General features: G+C 63.0%; 1 protein-coding gene across 21 annotated transcripts in view; it reads left to right on the forward strand.

Annotated features, from left to right (window-relative positions):
- KCNT1 (potassium sodium-activated channel subfamily T member 1) overlaps positions 1-20,769 on the forward strand; it is a 54,253-nt gene that overhangs the window by 13,022 nt on the left and 20,462 nt on the right. For 3 of the 21 annotated variants that reach the window (XR_010382839.1, XR_010382838.1, XM_064490674.1), the window contains exons 1-9: positions 8,364-8,728; positions 14,752-14,831; positions 15,350-15,449; positions 18,030-18,086; positions 19,435-19,483; positions 19,568-19,627; positions 19,781-19,855; positions 19,923-20,006; positions 20,661-20,755. Coding sequence is in view for 18 of the 21 variants with exons in the window: in XM_064490674.1 (XP_064346744.1) it covers positions 8,469-8,728; positions 14,752-14,831; positions 15,350-15,449; positions 18,030-18,086; positions 19,435-19,483; positions 19,568-19,627; positions 19,781-19,855; positions 19,923-20,006; positions 20,661-20,755 (860 nt within the window). In the remaining 3 variants the exon portion in view is untranslated. Of the gene's footprint in view, positions 1-2,119; positions 2,400-3,044; positions 3,205-8,354; positions 8,729-14,751; positions 14,832-15,349; positions 15,450-18,029; positions 18,087-18,165; positions 18,305-19,434; positions 19,484-19,567; positions 19,628-19,780; positions 19,856-19,922; positions 20,007-20,660; positions 20,756-20,769 lie in introns of those variants that run through there. The other 18 variants (XM_064490673.1, XM_064490666.1, XM_064490668.1 and 15 more) reach the window with 14 other exon arrangements.

Genomic DNA, 20,769 nt, shown 5'->3' on the forward strand with positions numbered 1-20,769 from the left:
CTTATGAAATCCGACCTGTTTCTCCCCCTTTTTCCTTCTATCTCTCACTTCCTTCCTCCCTTCTTCCTTCCTTTTAAAAATTTTATTTATTTATTTTAATTGTGGTAAAATATACATGAAATTTACCACCTTAACCACTTTTAAGTACACAGCTCAGCGGCACTAAACACATTCACTTTGTTGTGCAACCATCACCACATCCGTCTCCAGGACTTTCATCTTCCCAAACTGAAGCTCTGTGCCCAGTAGCCCCCTCCCCTCCCCCAGCCCCACCATCCACTTCCTGTCTCTGTGGATTTGACTCCTCTAGGGCCCTCAGATAAGTGGCTCCTAGGATTTTTCCTTTGTGTCTGATTTATTTCACTGAACACAGTGTCTTCAAGATTCATCCATGCTGTAGCCTATATCGAGATTTCCTTCCTTTTTATGGCTGGGTGATATTCTGCTGTGTCCACTGTGGTTGTCTGGTTGTCCTTTGAGACTGTCCAGAGAGGGTCTGGGAAGCCCCCCGCCGCCTGCTCCTCTGTCTCCCCCTCTCAGGTGTTACCACCCCTCTAGCTCACCCCTGACTGAGCCCCCCTTACCCAGTCCTCCGGGGAGCCTGGCTGGTTCCATCTTCAGACACAGCTTGGATGCCGCCTGGTTGTGCCTCTCTCCCACCCCTACCCCTGCTCCCACCCTGCCAGTAGTCCCCATGCACAGGATGACCCCCCAGCCCCCGCAGGGCAGCCGTGCGGCTGGGTGCAAATGCTCGAGCAAGGAAGATTATTCTTTGTCTGTGCCCGCCCCACCCCACCTCGCAGCCATGGGGCCTGAGGCCATCTGAGCCCCATGGGAGTGGGCAGTGCTGGGATGACACCTCAGGGCCCGGGGGCCTGGGCCTGCCCTCCCTGCCCTGCGGGTATCCAGATGGACACTCCTCACAGTGCCCCAGGGCCAGGGGATGCAGGGCCTTAGGCCACTAGTCCAGACAGGAGGGGTGTCTGTCCTCCCCACACAGGAAAATACCTCTAGACTCTGTATGACTAAAGCAGACCATCGCTTTCCAGGTAAGTCAAACCTTACACAAGTGATGCGGCAGCCCCCAGCCCACTCCCAGCTCTAACTACCACCCAGCGGCCTGTGTCTGTCTTTAGATCCCACCACACAAAAGGCCGGACATGCTGCCCTTGTCCCCTGGCTCTGACCCCTGACCTCAGACACCGCTGGTCCGTGCTGACCGACTGCGGTCTCAAAACCCAGGCCGGGAAAGACAAGACTCTGCACTGCTGGGCCACGCGGTGCGCCCTCCGCGCAGCTGGGCGTGAAGCCCTGTGCTCTTGCAGACGGGGCTTCTGTGAGCATCCCAAGACAGGCTGCCACTTGATGATGCTGCTCCAGGAAATTGCGTGCTGGTCTCTTTGTGGAACCGAGAGTCCCAGGGACCTGCTTTCGCCGCTTGCCGAGCGCACAAGTGAGTGTCCCTGACGGCAGCAGGCCCTCTGTGCATGGACACAGATGTGGAGGCCTAAGGTCGGTCCTGCCAGCTGTTTTACACACATCACAGTGTGTCTCACAGACCACCTGGCCTGAGACCCTTGCAGCCCTCACTCTCTGCAGCCCCTCGGTGTCACCCTACAGGAAGGACGAGGAGTGGCCGACATCGGCTGCCCCTCTCCCCAGGGGCCGGCAGGTGTCTCCTCGAGCTCTGCTGGTGTAAGGCAGACGACGACGGATGTGGTTCGCCATCGAGAGGGACGCACATGTGAGCGTTTGCTGAGACCATCAAATGGCTTTACATGCTTTACCCTGACTCAGCACACCTCCCTCCCACAAACCTCCTGTAAGCGCCAGACGCTGGTGGTCTGCGGGGGTCACAGTGGGGTGAAGGAGGCAGGCTGGCCGAGATGGAGCCTCCGGTCTGACGTGAGGGTTGGGGCAGCCTGAGTCCCTGCAGCCTGAGACAGCTGTGCCTCTCCAAGCCTCCTGCTCCCAGCTGGGCTCTGGGGCTGCCAGACCCTGAGCCTTGGTTCCCCAGGGCCAATACCAGCCGCTGTGTCCCAGGTGAGTCACCTCAGCACCCCAACCTCCCAAATCTGAAAATGCAAGGAATTAGGCAGAAAAGCCACATAATGTGGCAACAGGGCGCAGAGGCGCAGTGGGCTGGTCCTGGCAGGAGGCCTTGCTCAACTCCTTCCTGTCTGGGTCTCCTGGAGAAGCCACTTCCTCCCTCAGCGCCTCGGTTTCCCACTTTGCAAATGGACAGAAATCTGCACTCTCCCTCAGCTGTGTGTAATCAGACAGTCGGCGCTCACCCGCAGCAGGGCCTCCGGGGGAGACAGCTCTCCACGAAGTAGCTGCTTTATCCACGTCTGGGATCTCATGTCCGGCATCGAGCCGAGCCTGGCACGTGGGCACCGGTAAACCAGTACTCCATGGACTGACTCCCGGACCACTCTGGGGGGAAGGAAACAGGAAGAGGGCAGACCCTGAGTTCCTACCAGAGAGGGGGCAGGCAGCGACTTCCCACCTGGCCAGCGGGCTGGACCCACCTAACCTGGGCAGCAGGGGTGGGGGCTGCGAGGTGCCCATGGCTCTGGGCCGGCCATCTGGAGCCCCACCTGGGTCCCCAGGACCACTGCCGGCTGTGACTTGGCACGTGGCCGAGCACCAGTGGCGCTCTCCCCTCTCCAGCTGCCCTGCCTGTGGTGGTGAGCGGCCAAGAGCCACCAGCTGTCACTGCGCTACTATTCCTCCCTTCCCCCGGCGCCGTGACTGTCCTTAAGACTATTACTACGACTTCCCTTGTGAGGCAGCCCCTGGCAGCTGCGGGAGGGCGCTGAGACCCCCTCCCATGTGGGGCGTCCTCTTTGCCCAGGGCCTGCCAGGGCGGGGGAGGGACCAAGCCTCGGCGCCCCCGGGCTGCCCCCACGGCTTCCCAGCCCCCCTCGGCCGTTCCACTGCAGCGGCGGCGCGGGGAGCGCGCGGGGCGGCGCGCGGAGTTGGTAGCGCCCGCTCCGCCCCCGCCCCCGCCGCCGCCGCCGCCGCCGCCGCCGTGCGCTCCCGCAGGATGGCGCGGGCCAAGCTGCCGCGCTCGCCGTCCGAGGGCAAGGCGGGTCCCAGGGGAGCCCCGGCCGGCGCCTCAGCCCCCGAGGAGCCGCATGGGCTGAGCCCGCTGCTGCCGGCCCGTGGGAGGGGCTCCATGGGCAGCGACGTGGGCCAGAGGTAGGGGCGAGGGCGCGGGGTGCCGCCGGGAGGGGCTTTGCATCTCTGCCGCTCGCATCCTGCACGGTCTGCGCTGGGCTGCACTTGGCTGCACCTGCCGCGTTGCCTGCAGCCCCGGGAAGGGAGGGAAGGAAGGGACCCCAACCCAGGCGCCCTACCCACCTTCTGTGTCTCCAGTCTGCCTTAGGGAGCTTGTGGGACCCCTGTTCCCTACTGCTTTTATAGGCTGAGCGCAGTGGGCCTGCAGGTAAGATCAGAAGGGAGAAAGGAAGTGGGGACCTGGGCGCTGTGCCAGGTGGCTTGGTGACCACTGCCTGAGCCCTGTCCCACTGGAGGCTGCACTCATATTGGTTCTAGCAGCCACCTGGAGGGAGGCAGGGCCAGCATTTGTGTCCCCACTTCAGAGGTGAATTGTGTGAGGCCCAGGGTGGTCCGGGGGCTAGTGGAAGGCTGCACAGCAGATTGGGGCATGGATGCATCAGGGCTTAGGCTCCCTGGGGCTGGTGCCCAGAGCCAGTGACAGCTGGGGTGCAGGAGGCTGGTTCCCTGGCCAGGCAGGGGCAGGGCTGACCCCTCTCCAACCCCTCCTTGACCATGGATGCAGCGCAACACCCCCATTTCATGGATGAGGACACTGAGGCTCAATGTCTGCAGCGCTGATACTTAGCCAGCACCTTCCCTGTGCCAGGAGCCCTTCTAGATGCTGCGGGGGAAACGGAGATGAATCAGACCCACTCTGATGTGGGCACACATCGTGGGCAGGAAACCTGTGCCTGCTAGAGGTGCAGACTTGGCCGGGCAAGGAGAGTGAGGGCTTCCTGGGGCGCTGGCCCTTCAGGGGGAGCACGGAGAGGTGGGCAGGGCCGAAGCCTGGAAGGGGGTGCCATGCCTCTTCAGGGTCGGGGCAAGGAATTGGCAGGGACTCAGCCTGGCAGATGGTAGGACAAGGATGCCTGGGGGGCCTCCTCCTGCCCCTCCCTGCTGCCCACAGGCCATCCAGGCCCCTCCCTGTTCTCACATCCCATTTCCTGCTCCTCGACAGGACAGTGAGGGGCAGCTGCCTGATGGTCATTCCCATTTGCTGGAGGAGACCGCTAAGGCTGGAGGTTAAGTGCCTCTAACAGGCACTCCTGGTGGGTTCAAGCAGCTCGTGGGCAGCCCCTGGGCAGGGAGAAGGCAAGTGCTGGCTGGGCCCTGGGGACCAGATACCTCTCCTCCCCATTCTCTTCCTGGACGCTATGCGGGCCAGTGAGTCCAGAGCCTCTGGTTACAGCCAGCCTGGCCCTTGCAAAGAATTGGCTCCCTTCTGTCCCTGTTCCTGCAGGGATACAGGGATGGCAGGTCCTGCCCAGGCTGCATCTGAGCCCACAGTGCAGCATGGGAGCTGTGGTGGCAGGGCCACCTCCTCCAGGAAGTCCTCCCCCCACACACACACCCACCTGTGCCATCCCCAGTCCTGTGCTGACTCTGCATGGGGCAGCGTCACTCAGTCCCCGTGCAGCACCTGCGGTGCAGGGTCCTAATCAGCCTCCTTCTGCAGAGTAGAGGAAAGGGGGCTGTCTGCAGCTGCACAGCAGGCCTAGCAGCATGGGGGTCTGCAACCACCTCTTCCCCCTCAAGCATTAGATGTGGAGTTTGCTCTGATGGGAGCAGTAGGGAGCCATGGCAGGTTCCTGAGCAGAGGAGAACTTGCAGGGTTTCAGGGTTTGTTCCTTAAGACTTCAAGTCTGATGGAGATTTCAGCAAGACCAGAGCAGGGAGGTAGGTGCCCCCTGCCTAAGGGAGCCGGCGGCCATAGCTCCTGCAGCTACCCCATTCTACATGCTTGGCCATCTTTGGGAGCCAGCAGGGTCAGGGCTCACAGGGCCATGAGGCCTCAGCCCTCTCCAGGGTGGCCCAGAGCCGCCTGAAGGCCTCATTATTGCTGGGAAGGTAGCGAGGCAGGGGGAGGAATCTCTACTGCCCCCAAGGGACTGAGCCACAGGAAGGTGCTTGCTCCCGACACCCTGCCCAGAGCAACTCACCTCCGCCCAAGCACCACGCCCCCATCTCCTGGATGCTGTGGGCCAGTGTTCATCCCTCCTCCCCCCAGCCCCTGCCTGGGCTCATATCTCAGGGGTCTGCCCCTCCTTCTCTGTCTGCGCCTCCAGCATGGGGTGGGGTGTGAGGGGAGGGGTGGTTAGACCTGGGGCAGGGGTGATGGGAACCATCACTTAAGAGGTTTTGAGCTAAAGAACCAGTGAAGGAGAGGCTGGCCATGTAATGAACTCTCCTGGTGGATCAGGAGTTTGCGCCCCCAGCAACCCCAGGGCTGAGTGGCCTTGCCGCTCACAGGTGCCACCGCACAGCTCACACCCAACTGGGCCCCAGTGCAGCCTCTGCCTCCTGCCGCCTTCTCCCTGGGGGCTTCCTCAACCACGATCTTTTTCCTGGGTCTGCGCAGAGTGGTAAGCGATGCCCACACTGGGTGGTGGACAGGCCCGCAGGCCTGCTGGCGCAGTCGACACTCCTGCAGGCAGAGCTGTTCCCATGTGTGCTCATCAGGAGCCCTTCCTCCAGTCAGGGCCAGGGAAGGCGAAGCTGCCTACATGGACTGGGGCTCCAGTTTGGGGACCTGCTGGTGGGGGGGGGGGGGTTCAGCCCTGGCCTTGGAGCCCCAATAGTTGTGAGCAGGAGGGGCTCCGAGAGCCAGGATGGGGTGGGGGTGCTAAGGCCCAGCACTGTCCCCCAGGGCCGGGAGGGGCGGCAGGCAGGGGCCCACAGGAGAGCAGGGCAGGCCAGTGTGCTGGCTCCTGGGGACTCTTGCAGAGAACATGGGGATAGGGGCATTTCCCGGGACCCCCAGGCTGGTAGGGATAGAGTCACTGGATGGTGTAGGCAGGAGGCTTCCAGGTAGGTCCCAGCTAGGTGCACTGACCTGGAAGGAAGGAGGTGGAGGGACAGGGCGGGGCTGGAGGGAAGGGCCTGGTTACTCAGCCTCTCTGCCCCAAGTGAGGGGCTCACTGGTGTACTGTTGGAGAGCACTTGCAGGGGTAGCCTGGAAGACATGGTGGGGCCCCGGTGACAAGGAGCAGGCTGAAAAAAGATCTAGCAGGTAGAATCCTGGGGTCTGAGAGTTGCAGGGAGTCGTGGCAGGGTGTAGGGCACACTGTGGACAGCTGAGTTTGGGGGACCTAGAAGCATGCCCGGGGTAGAACTCTAGGAGGCAGAGCCCAGGCTGGGGAGTAGGGACCATTGTGTGGGTGTGGGTGGGGCCACAGGGGCAGGGGGAGGAGTGGGAGGCTGAGGGCAGAAAGAGAGGAAGAGGGTCCCCGGGAGGGGGGAGCAGGAGGACCTGGGCAGAGAAGTAGAAGCCAACAGGAGGTGAGGCCTGCAAGCTGGGCCATGGGGCTGTCTGCACTCCCTCCCTCTCCACCTCCACCCCCCAGCCCATAGGTTTAGGAGCGGGGCTCACCAATCCAGGACCCTCACCAGGAACAGACATCCAAGGAGGGACTTGCTCAGAGCTGGTCTGATGGGAGGGCGTGGGTAGGAGAAGGGAGCTCCCAGAGGTGGGATGGAGGGTGGAGTCAGGAGCGGGGCCTGGGGGGGATTGAAATCAGCAGGAGACCCAGGTGGTGGCTGCAGTGGCCCCTAGAGGCAGCTGGTACCCCCAGGGCCCTGACTCGGGGTGGCCCCTCTGAGCCTGGCTGCCCAGCAAGGACCGGCCTGGCGGGTCAGGGCCCACCTCTGCATGCAGGGCCCTGGGGGCTTCTGTGAATTATGGGGGCTGGGAGGTCAGGGGAGCAAAGACTGCGGGAAGCAGCAACTCAGCCAGCCCAGGACCAATCCGGAACTCTGCGTCCGAGTCTGCACACCCGCCCTCGCCCTCCCCGCGTGCTCAGAGCCCACCGTGTACCCACCACGTCTCACCCTCGGGCAGGCTGCAGTGTGGCCCTCCCTCCTGCTGTTCTCAGAACCCCTCAGGGCTGTCTGAGTTCACCTGCTGCAGGCAGAGCCCCACCCCTTACCCCGGGCCTAACTCTGCTGGCCTGCTACCCCTGAGCCCGGAACCCGCCATGCTGGGGCCCCTCTTCCCCCACAGATCCACACCTTCATGCGGCCCCCTCCCCTCCAGGAACCTGGTCTCTCTCTGCTCTCCGTGTCTCCTAGTCTTCTCCCGCCAGCGCCCCTTACCCACTCTCCTGCTGTGACGGGCTATGGTCCTGCCAGGCTCCTGCCACTCCAGTGCAGCTGTCGCCCCAACTCAGCACTGGGGCAGCGCCCAGGCCAGAGGGAACCTGAACCAGATGAACATGCAGAATCGGCTGGAAGCTCCCAGCAACCCCAGGCTCAGGCCCATTTAAGCCCGGGCTTCCCCTGCTCTCTTCGGCGCCCAGCCCCCACCATGCCCTGCCAGGAGCTCTAGGCTGGGGGCCCTGGCGGGGCGCCTGCCCACCCAGAGGGCCCTACACAGGCAGGCAGGCAAGTGTCTATGACCCCACCCTGCTGGCCAGCTCCCTCCTCCCCGCCTGTGGCCTTGGGAAGGCGGTGGTCCTCTCTGAACCTTGGTTTCCTCTTCTGGGAAACGGTTGCTTTAAGAATTAAAAAAAGAGGCCCCCTGAAGTCCTCTGCAGAGGAGCTGGCCTTAGATGGGCGCATCACCAGCAAAAAGCAGACCCTCTGCACCTCCCACCCTACCCAGCCCCAACACAGGCCAGTCCTGGGAGCCAGGAAGCTCAGCTCCTAGCAGCCTCTCTCTCCCTCCCAGTCTCCAGTCTCCCATAGGCACAGGCTATGTCCACCTTGGTGTCAGCAGGCTGCGGCCAGTCTGGGAGAGCCCTAGGCCAGGCCACCCAAAGGGCAGCAGGTGTGTGTTGCTGACTCAGTAGAGGGGGTGCCCTGGGAATCCCTAAGAAGGGTTAGCTCCCAGCATGGGCCTGTTCTGTTGCCAGGAAGCCGAGGGGCAGGGTGGGGGGCGCCATGGCCTGTGGAGTGCAGGGGAGTCAAGGGGAGGCCAGCAGGCTTGAAGACAAGGAGCCCTGAGCATCATGTCCAGCTGGTGGCCCTGTGTGGGGCCATCCTTCACTGCCATCAGCCTCCTGGGTGTCACGGGGGCTGACAGTGCCACTTCCTGGACACTGGGGTCACCCAGGGCTTGCAGCAGGCTCAGTGTGGAGCAGGAGCTGTGAGGACTCGCCACACCTGCTGCCCTAACCTGTTCACTGGGCTGCAGGTGGGGTCCTGCGTGGTTTCCTGATCTGGCCTGGGCAGAGTTGAGGTGCATGTGCTGGCACTGCCACATGCGCCGCGCTGCTTTCTTGGGCACCAAGGGGCCAGGCCCGGTCAGGGGTGTGTGCGCGTGGGCGCGCCTCTGCTGCCCTTGGACCCTGCCCAGATCCTCTGTGCGCCTGTGCCCACGCCTGGTCTGGGAGTCCAGACCCTCCATCTGTCTGTCCACCCCGCTGTCCACGTTGATGTGTCCACTCCGTTCTGTCCCCAGGCTTCATGTGGAAGATTTCAGTCTGGACTCCTCTCTGTCTCAGTAAGTGCTTTGCTTACAGGTGTCCTCCAGCCCCTTGGCAGACCCTAGGGGAGGGCGTCTCGGCCCGTGCCAGCCCTGGTGGGAGAGTCCACTCTGCCCAGCAGCCCCTGTCCTGCAGCCGGACCTTGGGCGGGGCTGAGGCTTGGGACGGGATGATGTGCGGTTCCCTGGGGAGGAGACAGGGAGGAGGAAATGAGGGTGTCCAGAGGCGAGTACCCCCTTTGTCCCACAGTGATGGCTACAGCCCTGGAGAGGGAATGGGGACCCCTGCCGAGTTGCCTGTGTGGAAACAGGCCTTTAGGTCCCACTGAGGCCCTGGCTTCTGCCCACCGCAGCCACCAGTGCAGGTCCAGGCCCCTGGGCGGCTGGCTGGGCTGCACCGCTGTGAACCCCACCAGGCTTTACCAGCTTCAGTTAAGATTTACGTCAAGTTGAAAGTGCTTTGAGGCTGGGGGACCTGATCCCCGCTCAGCAGCCATGTTGAGTGCATTCCTGGGAAAGAGCCCCTTGCCCGCTCAGACCCATGGCGTTCAGTGCGGCCTCCGAAGGGGGCTGGGTTATTCCATTAATCAGCATCAGTGGTGGCGACAGCCACGCCCACTCGGTACTTCCCGTGATGCCCTCCACGTTGCCACGTACAACCCGGGACTCGGTGTCATCACCCCCCAGCAGGAGCCTGGGAGCTGGAGGCTGGACCAACTTTGGGCTGCAGTCTCCCAGCCAGTCCCCTGTTGGGTAACGGGTGACTGGGAAGGCACCTCCACGGTCACAGGGCTCTCCAGGCCCCACTGGCTCCCCAGGAGCAGGGCTGAGACTGTGGGAGGAAACAGAAGGTTACAGCTACCCAAGGGGCTGAGGCTGCAGTTCCACTGCCCCAGAGTGGAGTTGTCACTGGTGCAGCAAATGTCCCCAGGCCCTTGGAGGCCCAAGGAGGCTCCCCAGGACCCCTGGCTCAGCCAAGGTGCCAGACCCTCTTGGATGTGTGTGCAGTGGGCCCCAGGTGGGGCTACCCTACTGGGGAGGACCAGCCAGGCCCATCTGTCAGTCTGAGAGGCCACTGTCCACCCTGCCGGCCCCTTGGAGCCCTCCCTTTCCTCAGTGTCCCAGGTACCCACTGCAAGACAACCTGGGAAGGCAGGTGTCCTGTGGCCCAGCCTGAGGCCCCGTCCCCTTCCACCCTGCCTTGGAAGTGGAGCCAGAGCCACGCTGGTGAGAGTCCAGGCGGGGTGAGAGGGATGTCCCCGCCAGAATGTTTTTTGACGCCCGTAGGCAAGTCTGCAGGCTCAGGGCTGGCTGTGCTGGGGGCAAAACAGCCCCTTCCTCCCCCTCCAGCCCAGTGACCTTCCCCAGCGGCCCCCCTGCCAGTCTTCTGTGCCTCCAACCCCAGACCAGCCCCAGGCACCTGCCTCCCTGGCCGGCTCCTTACCCGCCCACCCCAGGACGTGGCGTTGCTTGGGGAGCGGAGCGGGCCACGTGTCTGCCCTTGCCCGGGCCCTGGGCTGGTCACAGGCTCTGCCCATTCTCAGAATAGCTGGCCTCGGGGTCAGTAGTTGGGCCTGGGCTCTGCTTTTCCTTCTTGCCCACGGCTCCGTGGCCTCCTGTGTGGAGCTCCCAGGCACCTGCTGCAGAGCCACCCGCAAGCAGTGGCAGACAAGGGAAAGAGGCAGCCGGACCTCGGCGTCATGTGAGTGTGCAGCTGTCATGGCTGGGCGGGTGGGCCTGCCTGCGGCCGTGTGCCTGGTGTCTGGCCACCCTCCCGCCAGGGCCGGCTGCCCGGCCCTGCATTTGCAGCTTCCCAGCCCAGGCCATCTGCCGGCACCGCCTGCCAGGAATCCCGGGAAGACCCGCCCCCCGAGCCTGCCAGTCAGCAGGGAACGCTGCGGCCCCCGCCCTCCACCTGCCCTCACCTGGCAGGTCCCAACCTGATGTGGGGTGGGTGGGGTTCAGGCCACTTGGCTGGAACAAGGGGACCTCCTCAGGTCCACCCCAGTGTGGGCAAGACTCTGGTCACAGGGAGGCAGCAGGCCCGGGCCGCACACCAGGTGTGAGCTCGCTCTAACACAAGCTGTGTGGGGATGGGGCAGAGCTACCTGCTGGGACCTGACCCTGCACCCCCAAAACTCGGGAGGCCCAGGCCCAATGGAGAGCCCAGAGCCTCAGTGCCTCTGACCCCCTGGGTGACTGGTGTGGTCTGCCTTACCATGCATGCAGGGACGGGGCTGGCGGGAGTCCTCTGAGGTGCAGGGCTCAGGGAGATGGCTCTCCAGCCACCTGGCCTGAATCCCTGTCCTCACCAGCCCAAAAGCTGCTCGCTCTGAGAAGGACAGGAGGGACCAGGGCTGCAGACTGTCCCAGGACAGGGTGTGGGTTTGGCTTGTCCAGTCCTCGTGGCTCATGGCCTGATCCCAGGGGCCGTCTGAGGCCCAGATTCCCTGAAGCCTCAGGGCCAGGTGACCAGGCCTGCCCAGTACATGCCGGTGAGTCACCCCTGCTGTAGGCCCTCCCGCACCCCTGGCAGCGGGCAGCAGTGGCCAGCCCTCCCCAGCGGGCATCTTGCCGAAGGAGTAGTAAAGAAATGTGAATGAACCCCCAGTAGGAGGACCCTCTTTTCTGCCCTTGCCCGAGGCTCTTGAGCTGTGTTTGCAGGCAGCTTGCCACCTGGCTTCAGGACCCGTCACCGTGGGAGCTCTCGCAGCCCACAGTCCCCTGCCCAGCTCCTCCCTGCTCCTCAGAGCATCTTCCTGTGAGCTTGGTCACCAGCTCCACCATGGGGCTTGAGCCACAGCTGGACAGACCACAGTCCTCACCCAAATTCAGGCCTCTGCCCACTGCCCATGGTAGGCGTCAGCCACAGGCCCGCTGCAGGTGCACACGGGGGTTTGGGGTATGGGGCCGTCCTTTTCCGGTGGCGTGAGCGATAGGTGTGGCCACAGTCGGACACACGGAGCAAGGCCAGCCCTGAGCTCCCGGACTGTCTGAGCCCCTGGGTGCCAGGGCCCGCCCCTCACTCACTTCTCCCCTTTGAAAAGCACTGTTTAGCTGGACTGTACAGGGAAGGACCCTGAGACGCCTACAGGACCATTTTAATTTCTCCATGGTCTAAGCACCCCCTGCCAGGCACCCTTGGGACACCCATGGCGGGGGTGGGGGGTGCTCCTGTCACTGCCTGGTCAGCCAGTCTGTCTGTCCATGACCTCAGGCCGGCTCACTTCCTCCCATGAGCTTGCTGAGCCAGGACCAGCCCATGGAGAGTGTCAGCGGGTGGGCCAGCACCCTCCCCAGCACCACTCTGGGCCGAATTGCACTGCAGCCTTAGCCGTACTGCAGCAGGGTAAAGGAGAAGCTCGGAATTGATTTTTGTGGTGGTGGGAGGAGCAGGCATCTTAGCTCGTGAAAAATAAAAGTGGAGGGGGCTCCGTGGGTTCTCAGCGCCAGGCTGGACCTCCCGGGGTTGGTCTGCCTCAGGGCATCTCCCCTCACCACTCTTCCTCTCCTCTCATGCGAGAGACTGGGGCACAGGGGTCTGTCCAGGGGGACGTCCACAGCCGCCTGAGGGGGCAGGCTGACGAGTGATGGAGGTTCCACATCTGGGGGCTGGAGAGGGTCTAGGATCTAGAAATGAAGGTGTCCGAGGCATGACCAGTGTCAGGCCCGTGGTCCTGATCCACGAGCCCCGGTGCGACTGTGAGAGGCACGTGGGCCGGGAGCTGGGGCAGGGAGGGTGCCAGCAGGTGTCAGGGTGCAGGGGCTGAGAAGGATGGAGGAGACTCAGCCACCAGCCATATGGGCCAAGCACGGCCTTGCTGGCCCAATGAGGGTGCTGTGGGGCTGCCGGAATGGAGGGGCCCAGAGGTGAGGACCCCTCTTTAAGGCTTCGCTGTGCGGGGCAAGAGGGTGGGGGGGCATGTTTGTGAGCTGGTGCTCTGGGCCACGTGGTCCCTCAAGACATGTGGGTGCTGCTGAGGGGCATCTGTCCCCTGATCCGGCCCCAGCCCAGCCGGGCTTGTCTGAATCCCTCCTCCAGAGAGAAGGGACCCTTGGGAGCTCCCCGACCCCACTCCAGGTGGCACCTACAGGGCTTGGGGCTCCAATGCAGCGGGCTGTGCTGGGGTGCTGTGTACAGTGGGGTATGCTGGGGTGCAGTGTACAATGGATTGCTAGGGTACAGTGGGGTGTATTGGGGTGTTCTGGGGTGCAGTGGGGTATAGTGGCACAGTGGGGTATTCTGGGTGCAGTGGGGTGTGCTGGGATGCAGTATACAGTGGGGTGCGTTGAAGCACAGTGGAGTACACAAATGTCCTGGAGGACAGTAGGGTGTGCTGGGGTGCAGTGGGGTACACTGACCACTGGCTTTGTGCATCTTCTCCCCTGGGCCTTTCTTGAGCCCTGAGACTAGTGGAGGCCACTGTGGTCAGGCCTGGGCCCCCAGCAAGTGGCAGGTCGGGGAGGTGCTGGGGCTCTGCCCAAGGCCCCTCCCTCAGGCCCAGCCCCAGGGTAGGTCCAGATGGCTGAGGCCAAAACATCAAGTCTGTGTCAGGTACTTTACCTCGAGCAGACTTTGGGGAGTGATGAATATTTTAAACACTTCTTGGGGATGTTGGGGCAGCCAGCCCCTAGCAGAGCAGCACATTTAACTTTCAAGGTGAGAGTGGCATTCACTTCTGCTTTGACGGGAGCCAGAGTCTGGTCAGAGGAGGAGGACGCTCACAGCCCACCCGCCTGGGTGTCAGAGCCCCCTGCCCTGGGAGGAGATGACAGGGAGGTGGGGGTGGGGAGCAGGGACCTGCGAGAGCCAGCACCTCACCTCTGCCTGTGGGCCACTGTCCTGCATCCCCTCTGCTCAACAGCCACCTCCTCCATGCAGCCCTCCAGGATTCCCCTGGGCAGCTGGAGTCTGCCTTCAGGGTGCTCAGCCCCTCTGCCTCCCATGTCATGACCATTGTATGGAGCTGTGGGTAAGCAGCTGCCTCACCTAGGGGGGTCTCGTCCCACCCTGACAACATCCCTGAGTGTCACGGGCTGCCTCCACCTGACATTTGGGTAAGGTGGGGCACAGGGCATGGCATCTGGACCAGGCCTTTCTGGCCAAAAGCGTCACCCCAAATCCCTGGGCTGCTGGTGCCTCTGCCTGGTCATGGAGTGAAGCCTGGCCACAGTGATGCCTGTGGGCTGCTCGTGGGATTCCTAAGACTCTCTCGCCGATGAGGGCAGATGCAGCCTGTGATGGAGGCTGTAAGAGGCTTGGGAGACAGCAGGTGCAAACCCAGAGCAAGGGGCCCCCACTTCCACGAGGAAAGTGGTGTGAGCCGACCGTTCCTGCCCTGGGAACCTGGCTGCGGGGTCATCCGTGGTCCTGCCTGCTGTCAACACTGGTGTTTTCATTCTGGTGGAACATTAAGCCCTCGCCCACCCATCCAGCATGTGGGTCACAGCAGGCCTGTTGCCTGCAGGCCTCACACTACCCTGGGTGACCAGATAGCTTGTTCTAGCTCCCCTATTCAACGGGGTTCCAGCAACGTCTGTGGGTTCTGGGAGCCTAGACAGGGGCTCCCAGCATCTGAGGATTGGCCGGGTGCAGTGAGCTCAAGGGAGGGGAGTGGCTGGAGGGGCCCCACTGCTGGCCGTCTGCCCCAAATGTCCTGCAGCCTGCATGAGCCCCCAGGCATAACCACCAGGGGATGCCAGACAGAGCACCTGCCCACCAGCTTCTGGAACATTCTATACAGGTGATATGGCCTTGGAGCCCCAGGCCAGGGGCCACACAGGCCCCATTGAATCCTGGCAGCTGCTGGTGACAGCGAGGCTGGGGGCCCGTGAGTGTGCACCTCTGCAGGGCCCTGGGCGTTGAGACGGTGTCGGCCGGTGGGCAGGTCTGCCGGGGGCCTGGGAATGTCGGACACGGGGCCTCCCATCCGAGGTGGAGGCACTGACCTTGGCTCGGGCAGTGGGGAGGAGCAGCCTGGTGCGGGGATTTGGGCTTGAGCCCCTGCTGGCCCAGAGCCCACGCCCGTGCTGGCCCCCAGGGTCCAGGTGGAGTTCTACGTCAACGAGAACACCTTCAAGGAGCGGCTCAAGCTGTTCTTCATCAAAAACCAAAGATCCAGTGAGTGGGGCCTGCAGGGGTGAGGGGTGGTTTGCAGAGGAGGGGCTGTGTCGGTGGGGGGTGGGGCACAGGGGCGGTGGGAGTGCCCCCATCTCAGCTCCGCACCACCTTCCGTGGTGGGAGCTGGAGGGAGCCTGTGGGGACCCGGCCCCCTCCCAGGCCCCTGCATGTGCCCCCCCCACCCAGTGCAGGCTCCCTCCCCACCCTTCCCAGCAGGAGCTCGGCTACCTGGGATGCGGGATGGGGCCCGGAAGTGGTTCCCGTGGGTCCTAGTCCATTGGTCTGTCGGTTGCTCCCCAAACCCCTCCAGTCTGCCCCGGGATCCAGAAGCTCGGGGAATCCTCTGCATGCCCACCTTAGGATGTCCTGCATTAGGACGGGGTGGAGCCTTTCAGAGTCTGGCCCAACAGCACCCCCTCAATGCAGAGCACCCCGTCAGTGCTGGCAGGGCCAGTCAGGGTATCCGAGGCCCAGTAGGGAGGGGGAGTGTGGCCTGACCACCGTCCCCGCCCCCACAGGCCTGAGGATCCGACTGTTCAACTTCTCCCTGAAGCTGCTCACCTGCCTGCTCTACATCGTCCGAGTGCTGCTCGACGACCCAGCCCTGGGGATCGGATGGTGGGTGACCATGGCCCAGGGCTGAGCCTTCCTGCCGGGCCTGCCGCTGTTACAGAGGCCCACGGGGTCTGCATGGGGGTCCATGCCCGGGGCCTTGGGGAGTCCTTCCTTCCCCCACGTGACCCCACCTGACATCTGTCCGCAAAAGAGCCGCGGCCAGCACACTGCCCACAGGATCCCGCTGACCGGAAAGTTGCGCATGAGCAGATGGTGTCAGTGTCTGTGGACAACGGCTGCGTTTGCAGCTGTGCGCGGACCTGGACAGGTCTCTCCTTGGGGGTCTGGGATGCCGCCCCCCTCCCCCCGGCCCTGGTGTGCGGGAGGCTCTCAGCTACTGCTGGGTGGGGGTTGGGGGTGTCGCCAGGCCCCTGGGTGGGGTGGGTGTGAGCCCTGCAGGGTCTCTGCCCCTTTCTTGGAGCTCCACCTGGTTCCACTGTGCCTCCCGGGCCCCTAGTGTCCTCTTCCTCAACTCTCCGTTTACCCGGAACACGGGCCATGTGACTTCCCGGCAAAGCCCTGGGAACAGCTGCCTGGGCCCACGGCCGGAAGCAGGGTGGGGCGCGCGGGCTCCTGCTGCGGCGTCTTCCTGCTGCGGTCGAGGTGGCCTGGCCGTTTCCACTCGTGATCCTCGTGGGGAGCCCAGCCTTCCTCCCTGGAAGCTGGGGTCCTTCTCTCTGTGCCTGTGTCTGGCGAGTCTCTGTGACGCCTGGCGTGGCCCCTTCTCTTCACCACGTTGGTCCCCGTGGACACTGAGCTGGGTCCACGCCGGGCTGGGCTCCTCTAGAGTTGGGTCTTTGGAGGTTGCCTCCCCCGTCTGCTCCGAGAGCCCTCCCTGGCCTCCCTCGTACCTGGATGTGGGATTCTGGAATGTTCTGGAATGATTGTCTCCCTCCTGTTTCCCTCTTGTTCTTTCTGGCGGCTCTCCTTGGCCTTCTCTCCAGCTCTCTAGTTGAGATTTTCACTTCTGCTCTCGTGTTTTCTAATTCCCAAGAACTCTTCATCTCCGAGTGTCCATCCCTGCTGCAGGCAGCACTGTCTTCCATGCCTCTGGGGCTTGTCTGAAACCCTTTTTCTTGCTTATGTGTTCCTCTCTCGCTCCATCTCTGCTCTCCTGGGCTTCTGTTGAGGGGACTTCCTCAGAAGTCCGGCCACCCTGGCACGGCTCACAGTAAGGGTGGGCACTCAGAGGCTGCGAGCCCTGCGGTCAGGGGGTGCGGCCTGGTCACCACCGTCCTCTGGGTGGCCGGGGCCACTTGTCTGCCCAGCTCCTCAGAGTAGATCTTTCCTAGAGGGGAAGGCCTGGTACTGGGCTCCTGTAGATGGAGGAGGAAGGAAGAAGGGTGAAAGTTTGCTGTGCAGGCTTATACTTACCCACCCCCGCCCCCAAGTGCAGCAAGATGGATTCCCCAGGCCAGACTCTAACACTCTCTCCTGAGAACGGACCTCTTGTCTTCATCCCGAGTGCAGGAGGACGGACAGATCCCACCATGGTGGTTTGAGAAGGAAAACTGGGGCTCTAATTGACTCTCATACTGACTTTTGTGGGTGCATCCCAGCTTCTCACACTCCCAGAGGCATCTGGGTCATCTGGCTCCACATCCCCATGGGGACCAGGTCTGCTGTGTTCATTGCACAGATGGGAGAGCGAATGGATGGATGAGGGGGCTGGTAGAGGCATGGGTAGGATGGATGGGTGGGTGGGTGGGTGATTGGATAGATGATGGATAAATGAATGGATGAGTGGATAGACAGAGGATGGAAGGATGGATAAATCAGTGGATGGATGGAGGGATGGTGGATGGATGGACAGTGCACGGATGGACAGTGGGTGAGTAGATGGATGGATGGGTAGGTGCATAGATAGATGCATGGAGGGTGAGAGGGTGGCCAGCCCCTTCTATGGGTGGTGAGTTTGCAACAACAGCCTCAGTAAGACTGAGGAGGAAGCAAGTCAGTTGAGAAAAACCGGAGGGATCTCCCATCACCATGTGGCTCTGAGAGTGAGGGCCCATTGATCAGCGACACTGGCCTTGGTTATAATCTGGGGCAGAACTAATGTGTCCATCAGACCCTTGCCACCTTCCCAGTGACAGGTATCCAGGTGGCTTAGGGGACTGGTCCTCAGGAGTGACTTGGTCTTGGAGTCACCCCAGTGGGTAGGAGCTCTGCTTTCTCTCCATGCCTCCCTCCCACTGTCCAGCCTTGTGTGCAGCAGCTCTGACGCTCAGGAGCCCCTGAGTGCTCTGTGGTCCTTCTCTGGCCGTGTCCAGCCCTTCCCGGCAAGCTGCTTCCTCTGGCTGGCCTCTCACACCTCAGAGGGTTGTACCCTCACCAAGCCTGGCCTCCTTCATTAGAGACCCTCCGGGCATGTCTGCAGGGTGGGAGCAGGCTGCCTGGTCCCTCCACCCCATCTCTGCTAGAACACAGATGCCTGAGATGTGTGGGCTGGGCCCTGGGAGGGGAAGAGGGTGCCCCCCACACTCCCTGAGCCTGTGGCAGCTCTGGGAGGGGTCTGGTCCCTTCAGGGCTGGTACTGGGAGGGGGAGGGGCTGCAGTTGGGCCAGCTCTGTCTCTCCACAGCTGGGGCTGCCCCAAGCAGAACTACACCTACAATGAGTCGTCCTCCGAGATCAATTGGTGAGTTCAGTGCCCAGCTCCCACTCAGAGGCCGAGGGTGGGGTGCGGTGGACAGAGGTTGACACTGCCTGGCCCCCAGGTCAGATGCCCAGCCTCAGCCTGTGAGCCTCTTGAGGTCCCTGGGGACATAGCCAACCAGATCCCCCAGGCCCTGGTGGAGCAGTGGGCAGCGCTGGGGCACGGCCCTGCGGAGAACCCTGAGGGCCCAGGAGCAATCTGTGAGTTACAACTAGTGTCACCACAAGCAGGCCTGGCCCAGGCCCCATCACGGATGATGGGTGGGGAGGAGAGAAGCTGGGAGGACCTGCCAGAGTGTCAGTCACTGCGACTCCATGTCATGATACTTTAGCCCAGGAGAGCAAGTGCCCCCGTCAGGCAGTGGGAAGTGACCCCAGAGACATAGGATGCCTGGTCCAGAGGTTAGGACGTGTCCCAGGGGCTTGGCTACCTCCCTATTAGGGCCTTCTCCCTTCCAGTCTCTCACCGTCTGTCCCCAAAACCCAGAGCAACCCCCTCGGCCTTATTCTTGCACCCACAACCCTCCCCTGGTACCCCCAGCCCAGCCTTGCAGAGCAGACCTGGTTCTTCACAGCAGCAAGACCGAATTTGCAGGAGCCCTGACCCCTGGTTCCAGCTCCTCAGCTGTTCCTACTCCAGCCCGTCGCCCATCTCTGGGGGACACAGAGGGTTGAGGAAGAAGGGACATGCCAGCCCTTCCCGGCACACCAGGCCCTTGGAAGTCCCTCCTTTCTGGGGCTTTGGCTTGGAGTAGGGGTGGGGTGGCAGGTGCTCACAATAGGCCCAACACCCCCCACCAGATAGGGGGCCCTCCCACCCCAGGGGGGGCCCTCGGGGGTCAGGGCCATGGACACCTGGGGTCTGGCCTCTGCCTGGGGAAGCAGGCTCAGCGCTGAGCTGGCCTGGCCCCATCCCTCTGTTCTCACCCAACCTTTGTCCGGAGGCTACGTCTGGGCAGGAAGACCCCCTCCCCATGTCGCTCCCCTCACAATAGCTCTGCCAGGTTATGGACAAGGAACTGAGGTCAGGAAACCTGAGAGGGTGGCTGGTCAGCGCCTCCCCTGCTGGGACACGTGTAGGAGCCCATCCCCAGGAGCCCGGGCAAGAAAGGGTGGCACCTGGGCCAGCTGGAGCCTCTGAGCCCGCAGCCCAGCCCCCAGGCAGGCAATTTAGGCCCTGAGTTCACAGGCACCTCCCTGGAGGCCTCCGGGGAACCTCCGCTCCATCCTGTTCTCGTCCCCTCTGAGGGCAAGGCTGGTGCCCTCTGTCTGGCTGGAGACCCCGGCAGCTGGGGTCTCCCAGTCCGGGGCTCACCTCCCTCTCTCCCCAGGGCCCCCATCCTGTGGGTGGAGAGAAAGATGCCTCTGTGGGCCATTCAGGTGAGTGGGTGGGGTGGGTGCAGCTCTGGGTGGGCCCTGCCTCCCCCAGCCCCGCTCAAAGGCTCCTGACCCACCCCACCCCAGGTCATCGTGGCCATAATCAGCTTTCTGGAGACCATGCTCCTCATTTACCTCAGCTACAAAGTGAGTGCCCCCCAGGCCTGGCCTTGCCCCTGGGCCCCCTCCCCCACCCACTTCCCTGACCTCCTGCTTGGTTTGTCTCTCTCCTCAGCCCCCGCCCCACTCCTGTGCCCCCTCCCCACCCCACCTCACCTGAAGGCCCGCTTGGCTCCCCAGGGCAACATCTGGGAGCAGATCTTCCGCGTGTCCTTCATCCTGGAGATGATCAACACACTGCCCTTCATCATCACGGTGGGTGAGCCGCCGGCTGAGCGGGGGGCTGCTGGGCCCCCAGCCCCCTGACCCATCTCCTCTGCAGATATTCTGGGCCCCACTGCGGAATTTGTTCATCCCTGTGTTTCTCAACTGCTGGCTGGCCAAACACGCCCTGGAAAACATGATCGTAAGCCGGGGCCCAGGCAGCTCCGTACAGGGGGGTGGGCACCCCAGGACCCTGGGCAGCAGCTTGGCCCTGGCCCTGGCCTGGCAGAGAGCTGGCCAGCTTCCCACGCTCCTGGGCAGACACGCATGGTCTCCATTACTGAGATGCCCTCATGTCTCCTTCCCGACCAGCTGGAGCCCCAGCCCTGATGTCCGAGGGGGTCACCATGGGCTGTTCCTGACCCCAGAACCTTGGCTGGGGGAAAGGGCAGGGAGACTTGCAAGTGACAGCCAATGGGGCCATGTGACCCAGGGCTCCACACAAACTCAGGCCACACAACGAGGACCACGTGACCCAGGGCCACAGGCAGGTCCCCGTGCTGAGGTCTGAGCAAGGCCCACGGCAGCAGGCAGCACCGTTTCCTCCCAGGGTGCCACCCCAAGCCTAGGCCCCATTGCTCTCCCTCCCTCCTAACTGTGAAGTGAGGAGACGGTGCTGAGGTCACAGCCTCTGGTCACCCCCCACCCCATGGTGGAAGCCTCTCAGGGTGCTGAGAATGAGAGCTGAGGTCGAGTCCACCTGCTGTACCCAGGGGCCTTCAACCTCCCTCTATTCTCTTTTGTGTATCTGGGCTCCATCCGGGTCCGGCCTCTGCTGCTGACGGCACCCCCGCAGAACGACTTCCACCGCGCCATCCTGCGCACCCAGTCAGCCATGTTCAACCAGGTCCTCATCCTTTTCTGCACCCTGCTGTGCCTGGTCTTCACGGGGTGAGTGTGCTGCC

The sequence above is a fragment of the Camelus dromedarius genome, chromosome 10 (genome assembly GCF_036321535.1).
Source record: "Camelus dromedarius isolate mCamDro1 chromosome 10, mCamDro1.pat, whole genome shotgun sequence".
Taxonomy (NCBI): Eukaryota; Metazoa; Chordata; class Mammalia; order Artiodactyla; family Camelidae; genus Camelus; species Camelus dromedarius.